We start from the raw sequence: 11,779 nt of genomic DNA on the forward strand, positions 1-11,779 counted from the left end.
GGGGGCACGCGGGTTCCGATTGGTTAGAAGTAAGGGCCAGGCTATAAAAGGGCAGCACACGGCGGCACGGTTGGGGTATTGTAGCTTCGTGGTTGCTGGTGCGGCGGTGCTGTTCTGTTGGCGATGCAGAGAGCTAGGATCGAGCCGCCCGCTGCCCCTTCGCCTTTCTGGTCGCTGGTGGCACTGCTGCGGCAGGAGCCCGGCATGGGCTGGCTGCCGCGGGGTCTGGGCGGCAGCGCTGGGCAGCAAGGTCCCGGTGGAGTGGAGACGGGTAGCGGGGAAGGAGCGGGTGAGTGTGGTCCTGGGGTCAGCCGGTTGTGTGGTGGGAGAGATGGTGGAGGCTTCCACGTGCTTCCATGGGGTCTGAATCTAGTGCTGGAAGGCTTCCGGGCTCGATGTGAGCCGCTGGGTCTGTTGTTGCTGGTTTATAGAGGGCTTGTCACTTTCAGCCCATTTTGCCTATTGGTGGAGATGTGAGGTTGCAGAAATCTTGCAGTACTGTGCTGGATTTGTCATCAGGCTTGAGGTGTTGCTTTAGAGAGAATTTCACAGTGGTTTTTGAGAGCTTAATCCTTCTGTGCTCTGCCTGTTGGAAGCTGTACAGGCAAAAGTCATAAGAATGCATGGGACAGTTTTTATTCCAGAGAAGTTCAAGTAGAAAGTTGAAGCATGTTGAAGGGGAGGAAACTATTTTACCATCTGTGAGGCCACCTTGTTTGCCATTGCTAATGTGGTTTTCTTTCTACAGATGAACTCAGCTGGGCTCATCGGAAGAATCCCTTGGGCCCTAGGCCCCTGGAAGCTCTGCTGTTACTGGAGGACTCAAGAGACAGACACTTGTGGCACATCTACTATAAGGGCCTGAAGAATTTCCTTGCTTTTAGAGAAGGCATGGCTCTGTCTGCAGTCTGGCCAATTCCAGTGGATCAAGTGAAAGAGTTCTTGGTCAACATGGAGTCCCAGGATCTGCCTCCTGCAAAAATAATAATGTATATGGAAGGATTGTCCTTCATCTCCAGAATGGTAGATCATCCTGATCCTCTTCAAGATCCTGTTATCTGTCACAGGATATCAGGGTTGAAACATAGGACTGGCCCTTCAAGTGATCAGTACTCTCCTGTAACTATTGAAGTATTAAGATCTCTGCTGGGGACTCTAGAGTCTGTGTGTAGCTCTCCTTATGAGTGTATACTGTTCCGTGCCATGTTTACTGTAGCTTTTTTTGGTGCACTCTGCATAGAAGAGATGGTGGCAAATCACCGACATAGAGTGCAGCCAGAGCTCCTGTACTTGAGTGACCTCCAGCTGACTGCAGGCAGTGCAAACCTTAGTTTACATACACCCTATATGGGCCAACAGAGAAATTTGATCCGACTGAGGTTCTCTAAAGAGATGTGGGTATGTCCTGTTGAAGCTCTCCGCATCTATGTGGCAGCACGGCCACAAGGAGAGGGCCCCCTCTTTGTGCACTTGGATAGTATGGCTGTGACAAAGAGGGAGTTCCTGACTGTCTTCCACTGTGCTCTTGGGCTTGCTGGACTCCCTCCAAACCAGTATGGTGTGCATTCCTTTCAGCTGGGGAACTATGAGAGTGGTCTCTCATGGGTATTCTGATGAAGCTGTTAACAGCAAGGTGGTGGTGAATATCCTGAAGATGACATAGTTCCATCTGTCTGTTGGGCTTCCATAGTAAGGAGTATCTTCTGCAATGCAGAAACTGTGTATCTTATACAGACTGAGCTTCAAGTGCTCTGTAAAGTTACAGAGAAGGGAAGTGACTAATACAAGGTGACTTTTCCTACCTGGAATGGTTTGAAAGTGGAGCATCACGGTTTTAAAGCTGCTGTGACTTGTGGGTTAGTATGCATGTTACTCAGCACGCTTGTTCTGATTGTAGTTTGATTTTTGTGTAATCTTCTATTAAACTGTTTTCTTTCAAGACCTTCTCTAGAATCTTTATGTTAGACCCTGCTCAAAGGCTACTCATCACAGTGGTGACAAGATAACTCAATGCAAGTATGCATCTTTTTTCACTGTCTAATGTAATGAGAAGTAAAGCTAGCTGACAGTAGTTGGAAGCTGTGAGTGTGGGGGGAATTTAGCTGCTACATGAGTGTGACACTAGCAGGAAAATTGACCCTGTTGTCCTAACTGCCTAACCTCTGGTACTGCTGCTGCAGTCTGTCTCCTTACCTATAGAAGCTTTCCCCTTGACAATTCTTAGATTCTTCACTGATCCCTCTTCAAAGCATGTACCTAAGTCTGATACAGACCAAAAGTAGCCTTTAATTGAAATGTGGCTAACACATCAAAGATGACCCTGCTTGGTTCAAAGGATCCACTGTAGCAGAGGACATAGGAGATGGCTAAAACAGATAACCCTTATTCTGTAACTGGAGCATTCATTGAAGAAAGAATCTTAATTGAATAGTATCTGAGAAGCAGGATCACAAGAAGGCTAAGTGTCACTTTTTGTAACAAGGGTGTGCAAAGTCATGGAATGCCCCATAGCCCATCACATCAGTGTGTTCAGGAGCTGCCTAGGTGACAACTAGGCATACAGAATATGGCTGGCATGGTACTGTGCTTCTCAATAACCAGTCTAATTTCCAAGAGGGTCTTTAGTTACAGAAAGCCCATGCTCTGCTCTCCATGCGGAGCACACTGCAAAGACAGAGCTGTGATAGTAGACAGCAATCTCTTAATTCCCTAGCATGCAACACTTGGTAGCTCTCCTTCTACAGCTTTACCACAAGTTGTTTTAGAACTAGCACGCTGTGATGCTGACGCTGAGCCCCGGTCTTGCTTGTGTTCACGAAGCCGTGCATCAGAGTGGCTAGCACTCTGTGATTATAAGGTAGGCAGTTCAGTTGACACACAGCAAGTGTGCCAGAGGGAGCAGAGGTCTCAGGATGGATGTTGAGAGAGGGAGGAGTTTGGCTCACCAGCCTTGGTTATGGAGGAGAGACAGGGAGTAGGCTTGCCTCTGGAGTGAGGGGGAAGACTTTGGCTTATTCTGATAATGCCAGGGGGTACTGTGGGTCGCACATGTTTTCCTCAAGAGTTAAAAAGGGGATTGTTACGGAAGGAGAAGCAGGATGCTGTTTTGTGCATGTTGGGGGGATGGAACTGACTGCACAGGCCCATGTGTTAGTGTGCATGACTGCTCAGCCTTATGCTGTGTGATGACATATGGAACCCTGGGCTGCTCTTCAACCTGGAATTCAGGGGCTGGCATGTGGCAATGACAGGCTGGAGGACCTGTTTTACTGTCCCTTGTACCACCAGAAAAGCACTAATGTACATCAGAGAAGCATAGCAGGCTGCAGTAAACCAAGAGGGCATGGGGAAGAGCAACTTTGAGGCTGTCCTCAGGTGTGCAGCTGAAAGGTCATTCCATCCCTGCCCAGCAGGTATGTTATAATCCAGGTGTTAACTGATAATATTTTCGAGGCTGTGGGAAGAGTGCTTTCAACTACAAGGATGGTACATGCTCTCATTTTACCGGTCCTTAATTTTCTGAGAGGGAAGGGGGTGCTGGCCTGTCTCAGACAGAAAGCAGGGTATTCATGGTAGTAACAGTGATGGCTTCACACTAAGAATCTCAAAGATAGAAACGTGCCGTTTCTCCATATTGATGTAATTACAGTCCACCCAAGAGATGGGATGAGAAAGGGTGTAGAGCTCACTATAGCCAACTCGAAGTCAGGAAAACCTCTCAGAGTGCCCCAGCAATGATCTGCGTGATGCCAAGCAAGCAGGAAGAACAGCATGAGGGAGGAAAAAACCTTACACCACAAAAATCAGCTGAATGCCACTGATGGTTCCTCATCAGCTCTGTAAGCAGTTCCAAATGGCGATGGTCACTTCTCTCCCAACAGGGAAAAGAGGTCCTAAATAAATGCTTAAGGCTGTGCTGCACCTACAGGTTGGCAAGTGTTTTTTCAACAGCTGTACCAGCTTGCCCCAAGCCACCACTGTCATTTCCATCTCTGTGCTGGTACACTTTGCCTGACTAAACCTGAAGCAAATATAGAAACAAATGTAGATTAAAAATAATCAGATTAACTTTATTGTGTAGATCTACAAAAAGCTGTACTAACCCAGCTGAGGTCAAGTAAGAAAATGACATAGGTTGGTTCTCCTGCTGAAAAGTTCTCATCAAATTGCATCCTAAAAACACCTCTGTGAAGCAGTCTTCCTGGGGCTTTATCTTCCTGCAGTGCAACCACCCATAGTTTTAATTGCTGTGTATCCTGAGGCCAAGTTACTGCAGCAACAACTCCCGGACAACAAACCCAGGGAAGGGAAAGGAAATGACACCAATTTAACTGATGTATTGATGTACTGTTAAAACTTCCAAGGAGCTTTCCCTGCCAGGTTGCTAAGCGTTGTGCACATCACAGGTGCGAAAATCCTGTAATCCATTGGGCACAACAGCACTGAAATGCAGCCACTTTCTAATGAAGGGGAATCAACTGACAAATTAGAGAGACAAATTTAACCTTGCCTTGCCCTAGCAATGTGAGCAGATAGATGCAGATAGGTATTATACTGATAGATACTTGTTTCTTTCTTTTACAGACTCAAACTGTAGTGGAGTGGGGCAAAATAACATGTAAACAGGACCCTCAAAAAGTCAAGGTAAACCAATGTAAAGCCTGGATGTAGCACAGAAATTCCTTAGGCACTATAATCTACAATGTTTGGGTTTGGAGAGCTCAGACCTCAAAATTATTAAAGCTTTTTGTTTTATTTATAGAGACAATCTGATACTCTTTAGCCACAAATTCCAACAGTTTGCATAGGCCGAACCCCAATATCCAGTACAAACCACTCATTTAGATTTACTCAGCTCTTTACTTCCTGTCATGTTGCCCTCCTTCCTCCAGAAGGAGGAAATTTACTGTAAGACTAGGTCAGGAACCACGTCTTACATCTCAGCTTGGCTTTCATGACAGCACGCTGTAGCATTCATTGCCTGGTCTCTTAATGGCACACCCCATCCTCTCACCTGCAGCTGCTGGGCACCATGACCTCTCACACCCTCACACTACAGGCCCGTTGTGCAGTTTGTTTACTACTAACGTTTGGAATGAAAGCATTTAGGGGGTTAAACAGCAAAAATCACGGAACATTTTCTTGGAAATGTACTGTTGTTGTTATACCCCGTGTGCAATGTCTTAGGGTTAATCCATTAACTTCCACAAGTCTATGGGGAGAACAGAGATGATGTGTGCTGTCTGTGGAGCATCTTGTTCCTGTTGCAGTATCTCCTCTAACTCTGAATACATGGATGTGGCCATCTTTCTGCCACTGAGGTCACATGCTGGCTTTTTATTTGTAATAAAGATATTATTTATTCAATGGATATTTAAGTCTTCACCGTCAGGTATTCCCTGGTCTTTTCATGCCTGGACATGAGATGATCGCCAAAGGCTAGTTCTTCCACAGACATTTCTGGCCCTCACCACATGGTTCACAAAGTGGGTTCTGCAAGTGCTGGGACTGCATCCTTTTGGCTTACTTGGGCAGCTTCGCAAAAGCCCACTTACTGCAAGTCAAAATGCTAGCAATGTTTAGGAGAAACATCCACCGTGTCCTGAGAGCTGCTCTGCACTGCATGGTACTCACAACAAGCAGCAGTGTGGGCTGTTTAGGTTTCTGTAGCTCGGAAGCCGATGCCACCCTCCTGCCTCAAGCGTGCTCAGAGCTCAGAGCCATCACTTAGCCAGTGATCAGTCAGCAAGAGGTGCTAACCGCAGTCACCCGTACCTGAAGGGAACCATTCTATGATTTCATGATTCCATGATTCTGTGTAAATGTACTAGATACAGGCAGCTTGCCAAAGCTGTCCAGATCTTTGACATTTAAATGTGCCCCAGCTTGGCAAGCCTCCATTTTGTTGGAGGAGAAATGCTAACAAGTGGAGCACAAGCAGTGAATCGTGCACAGTGGGTATCTGAGAAAGGAGGAAGAGGCAAAAAATGGTTAACTGCTTGCCCGATCAGACACTACAGGCTGCCCCTCTCTGCCGGCTGCGCTTCCCGCAACAGTGTGCGTGTCCCTGCTCTCTGGCTGTGACTTCCCCTGGGCTTTTGTCATGCAAACCACATGTCAAAGAGGTCAGAGGGGACAAAAGCCACCAACAGCTCCTCCTCATGAAGCACCACCAAGATTGCAGAAACACAAGGTCACCGTTGTGGCAGAGGATGTGGTACCCAGTTTTGGGGCACAGAGGGTCCAGGACACTCCAGGGCAGTGCTGCAGCAACTCTGCTGCTGGAAGACCAGGGTGGGTGCAGACCCAGCACATACAATCCCCTCCACGGTGCTAGGGGAAGAGCTGCTCACTGCATTGCACTGGTGTGGGCCAGTTGGACCACATGGCATCGCTCCATGCCAGAGCCAGCAGCTCCACAGCCAGTGCCTTGCAGTATAAATTGCAACAGTTGTTGCGTTGTTATTTCTTTTTCCCATTTTTTTCCAACCAGTAGGCAAAACGCACCCCCCAGTGAGCTGCCCATTGTGAGAAACGCCTTTCCCAGGAGTCCGCTGCCCTCCCTTTGCCATGCACCTGGTGAAACGGCACAGTAACGTGCCTTCAGTTCAAACCCATGTGCTGATCATCACCCCCTGACCCACTGCTCTAGGGCTGGAAGTCTCGTGTGGGCCTTTTCTTCATACAGCCTGGGTGAGCACAGCCTTTCTGGCAGGTGTTTCCGGCGCAGAGAGAAAACAGGTCCCTGTGGTTAAGCTGTGTAGTTTGCTTTAGCTCCCTCACCAATCGGCTCCGAGCACAAGCGGCTCCCCCACCTTATCTGAACCCCTGAGAAAAAACTCCAGAACCAGGACAGTGTTTTAACACCCAGCACCAACCTCAGTTCTTACTGTTACCCAGAGAGGCTAACCCAGAACCCTTGGTTTTCTGTGACAGTGGCTGCAAAAGCTGGGCTAGGGCAATGGTGGGGCTGGTGCTGCCAGCAGCTCCCATGCCCAGGAGAAGCTTCCCCCGGCCCCTTGCGCACATCCCCATCACTGGGACCTGGGGAGCAAGTCCCATGTGCACATCCCCTGCACTTGGGACTTGCTCGTCCCAACCTGAATGGAAGTGTGGCTACCTGCCTCCTTTCTTCCAGGGAGACAGAGGAAAAGTAAAGCTCTGAAGGCTCCTGAAGGAAAATTAAGCAGCAAAATTAAGCTGCAAAATCCAGTGTTAGAATACATGGTAATACTGCCATGGGGAGAGTACAACTAAGCCCAGTGTTAGTGCAGGAAGCAAAGAAAGGTTTCCTGGGTCAAAGATTTGGGGGCATGCCCATCTCTACAACTCCAACCATACAATAAACACTGAAGCAAGTTCAGCTTTTTCTTTTCTTCCACAAAATTTCCCCTCCTGGCCCTGCAGAAGCAAGCTATGATCTTTTTTCTTGTTTTTCTTTTTGTGTCTACAGAACCTTGAAGAAAGGCTTTAGATGCCTACCAACTCCAATTGGGATGTTGGCATCTGAACTGGAGATGACACCTTGACCCCTCCATTTTCTGTTTCTGGCAATGGTCCTTTCCCCAGTTCTCCAGGCAGATCCAGTGTGCTGCTTTTGGGTCAGCCTGAGGTGGCCAAAACCACAGGGGAGACTGCAGGCACACAGTTTGCGGCCGTAAAGTTTCTCAGCCACTTCATTTTCCTACTACATATGCACAGAAGCAGCTTTGTTTTGACAGCGCCCTCACACCTCTCCTCACCCACCATCCAGAAACAGGGTGTTCCTCTGCCTAAGAGCATGGGCTCATGAAGGAATTAATTGATGGTGTGAATTTACAGCATGTCATTTATTCCTTGGTAACTACCCATGAGTACACACACCCACTCAGCAAAACACAAGGTGAAGAGGTGTAAATGACTTCACATTCATGCTTCATCAAAGAGCAAGAGCATTCACCCAGAGGTATTTTAACTAGGCAGCTTACTCCACAGTAAGCTTTGCCTTACTTCTGGCTCATTCCAGTTCCGAGTGCTTATCTTTGTTTCAGGCAATTAGCTCCTTGGCAAGGGAGTCCAGTAGCTAGAGCCCTGTGACTGTCATTAGTTGCTTCTTGGTATGGTTAATAAAGATGTCCAAATTAATATCATTTGTAGCTGCATACTGGACATACTTCACAATTAAAAGCATTCCCAAATCATAGCAGTGGCACAGCACAGTGACCTACAGATGTGCACAGTAAGGGAGAGGGAGGTTTGTCTTACACCTGAGAGCTTCTCCTTATTACTTTGTTCTAGAAAAACACAGGAGTGTGCCCTAATCCCACCAAACGTTTTATATAACAAACACTGTCAGGCACACAGGCAGCAGATGCCTCCTTATTTCACTGCGGTCTCCTTCAACTGTTTCTTATGTGTGTGGACCTCAGAGAATAAGCCATGGTCCTTTCTGCATGCACCTCCCTTTTCTCCTTCACAAAGGGGATGAGGAGAGTGGGAGAACTCAGCTCATCCCTGAAGGCACTGACTGAATTATTGCTTGAACTATGGGTTTGACACCCACTGAAGCAGCTTCAGCTCTCCTCCCCCAGAGCCTCAAGTCAAATTACCAAGTGCTTCGCCAGGTGGAAGGAATAACATTTCATCGTGATAACTGAGCTGGCATACACTTCTGTAAGGAGACCACATCAAAAAGTGAAACTGCAGTCTCATGCGGTCGTTTGCAGAGTAGATGAGTCAGAGCCTCTCTTTCCATGCTGCAGCTCACTAAACCTGTGCCGAGTTTAATAATTTCCATTCCCTTCAAGAGAGAGGGCCACGTTTGTGCTGAGAGATCCCCCCAAAACTCTGCACCATTTAGTGAAACATTTTAAGGTCTTAACACTAGTGTGTAATTGGTGAACCATACCTCATTTTAATGGTTAGATTCGACACTCATCTGCTTTGGCAGACAACCCCATGGCTGAAAATCCAAGGACAGAAACAGTGCAGACCACATCCTTTTTGCTGTTAATCCACTGTTAAAATGAACTCTGTATTCCCCTCTGGATTTAATTCCAGCTGCAGAGTTGACAGGGAGCGTGTTATGACTGAGGATAGCTGAAGAGGGAGGGCTTCACCCATTGCTTTAGCACCAGGCCATGCATTCATGCTGCACATCCCTCACACCGCACCAGCGTCCAACTCTGTCTCAGCAAATGCTGAGTCTTATCACATTAGCTTGCCACAGCTGACTTTATACCCTGTCCAAGGAGAAGCCTCTGAAGTGGCTGTGGCTGCCATGAAATTAAATGCCTCAGATCCACAGGGTAGAGTAAGTTTGTCTTGATCCTGATGCAGAGGTTGAACCTCAAACATCTAGGCCCATAAGGATACCTTTATATCTAATTCCTCTGTGTTTTATTTGATTCCACACCAAATATAGATGTTCATACCTCCAGGCTGCTTTGCTCCACAAAGTCATTTCTGGAAGTTTCTACTTCTGCCTCTGGTGTGACAGGTGGGGGAAAAAACACCTTTAAAGTGCAATTAACTTCAGAAAGACAAACAGTAGATGTGACAAGTGCCTCTATCCCTCTCAATGGTGTTGTAATATAGAATAAGGTTTAAATGCAAGTAGAAGTCTCTTTTGTTACATCTCTGCCCACAGTTTCAATAGCAGCATCTCAATCATGTGCATGATGTAGCTGAATATGCTGTTTGGAAAGCTTTTTCCATAGGAATCAGGCTAACCACAGAAATAAAGTGATCACTCTAGTCACCTGAATTCCTAAGAAAACACAGATTATGTGATTGCTCTCTGCTTGTCTCTTTTCTCTGCAACAACTTGTTCATGCATTGGCAAATTTCAATTAAATTCAATGGGAGAGCAAAAACCTCATATTCTTAAAGGCGTCATGGGAATACGCAAACAACTGATGTGAAAATGCTGTGACCTGAGCTGAACTCACCCACCCCTGAGGCACAGATCCCTGGGAAAGAGCTTCACTCCTTTTGTTGCCATGAGCGGTCACCACAGTGGTGATAGCTGTGGCAGGACTCAGCAGGCCAGTAACAGAAAGGGCGCAGAAGCTGTGCCAGCTGTGGTCTGTGCACGGGTGTCCAAGGCAAGGACAGAATCAATTCAATCAGATCAATCAATTCAATTCATTCAAATGAATTTTCAGATGTCAGAATATGGACACTTACAGCTGACTTGTCCAGACTCCCTTGACCGCTGAGAGTAAGACCCATACTTTCCTGGGGCTTGGTTCACCTTACCGATGTCTGGAACTAACCAAAGGAGCTGGTTAACTCAGGAGTACTGATTTATCTCTGCTGTGTTTCTGGGCTTGCTTTTGGGAGAGTGGGTGGGAGACAGAAGCAGACCCCTGCCCACTCCATTGCACATCTGCAAGCAGCTGACGCCAATGTGGCCTGTGAGCACACTGTTAAAAGGTGAGAAGAATACAGCTCATGACTGTTACCTGCAGGTGCCCATCACTAATCTGTTCAATTTTGTAGATACTGCTTTCCTAACAGTTTTTCTTCAGTGCCATGCAGGTGGGCACATGGATCTGAAACACTCAGAAATACCAGCTGTCGGGCCAGCAGCTCTGCTCTAAGCTATGTTCAGAGTAGTTTCATTGTTCCAAAAGCAAACCCTGCCAAAACCCATGCATAATGGAGAGCTCACATCCCAAGGGGACCATGTGTCATTGCGAGCCCCGAGGTCTCTCTAGCATCGGCAGGACATTACAGCAGAGTGCCAGTCCCACGGCACACGATGTGAAGGCTTTCTGTGTCGCTTCGTCGCAGGCACAAGCTGATTTGTGCCCTGACCTGGCAAATGAGACCGTTAGTGCAAAGTGCTGCGTGCCTGGCAAGCTGTCTCACAGCGGTCCGCAGTAAAGCCAGGCAGGATCAGTGCCACAGCTTGAGTCCCAGCAGTGAAAAGCTCCCATGTCAGATGCGAAACCTGTTTAGAGTGAGGCTGTACCTCGGAAACCTTTGCTTTGGCAACAGTGTCACCAAGGCTCGGGTTTCCGACCACTTTCGTAACGTTTGTGCCAAGTATGCAGGCTCCAGAGCACAGAGGAGCGTATCAGCACTTCCAGTGCCACAGACACTGCTGCACCCCGACAGCTACCGCTTGGTGTCACTGGGTGTCACAGAGCTGGTGCCTCCCCACACCCCGGGCATTCACAGGGGCTCTGTCCTCTCTCCTCAGACCCCCTGAACCGGCACCTCTGAAACAGCCGCCCCACTCCCTCCTGAGCTCAGGCTTCTTCCCGTGGGCTCAGGACCAAGCTCCTGGCCCTGGACAGAGCAGGACTGGCCAATGGGCAGCTTCCCCATCCTCTGTGCCACAGCCCCAGAGCCAGGGACGTGCACCCTGAGGCCTGGGCAAGGCCTCCTGTAAGAGGAGCAGGTGCTGGGGGGCAAGTGCAAGGCCATGCACGGTGTCAGGGCCTGCTGCAGCGCAGGTGGAGAGCAGGCAGCGTATGCGGCTTTAACTCTGCCTGAGCGTGCTGGGTTGGGGGTGGCCCTGGGGGCCCTCCTGTGCTTTCCTGCATGGCAGAGACTGAACTCACAAGTGAGCCCTTTAATTTGACCGCCAAATGCAGGTCATTTCTCATGTTGCACTCCGATCAATGAATTCCTGGTTTGGGATATCCCATTTGTTGCAGAAGAATCAGATTAAATTGTCCAAATACCCCCTTGTGCTGCAAACCACACCGAGTGAGCAGGTTTTGAGAATGGGAGAAGCTCCCTTCAGCCATTGTCTCCTCTCAGACTTCTTCAGTTCTCAGTAACCTTT

General features: G+C 48.1%; 1 protein-coding gene across 1 annotated transcript; it reads left to right on the forward strand.

Annotated features, from left to right (window-relative positions):
- The first annotated feature begins 85 nt into the window (after window positions 1-85).
- Window positions 86-4,606, forward strand: LOC136007395 (uncharacterized). Its single transcript, XM_065665288.1, has 3 exons — window positions 86-289; window positions 749-1,856; window positions 4,585-4,606. The coding sequence occupies exons 1-2, from the start codon at window positions 124-126 to the stop codon at window positions 1,612-1,614; spliced, it is 1,032 nt and encodes a 343-aa protein (XP_065521360.1). The 5' UTR covers window positions 86-123; the 3' UTR covers window positions 1,615-1,856; window positions 4,585-4,606.
- Window positions 4,607-11,779: the final 7,173 nt, after the last annotated feature.

This window comes from Lathamus discolor, chromosome 1, assembly GCF_037157495.1.
Source record: "Lathamus discolor isolate bLatDis1 chromosome 1, bLatDis1.hap1, whole genome shotgun sequence".
NCBI classification, from domain to species: domain Eukaryota; kingdom Metazoa; phylum Chordata; class Aves; order Psittaciformes; family Psittacidae; genus Lathamus; species Lathamus discolor.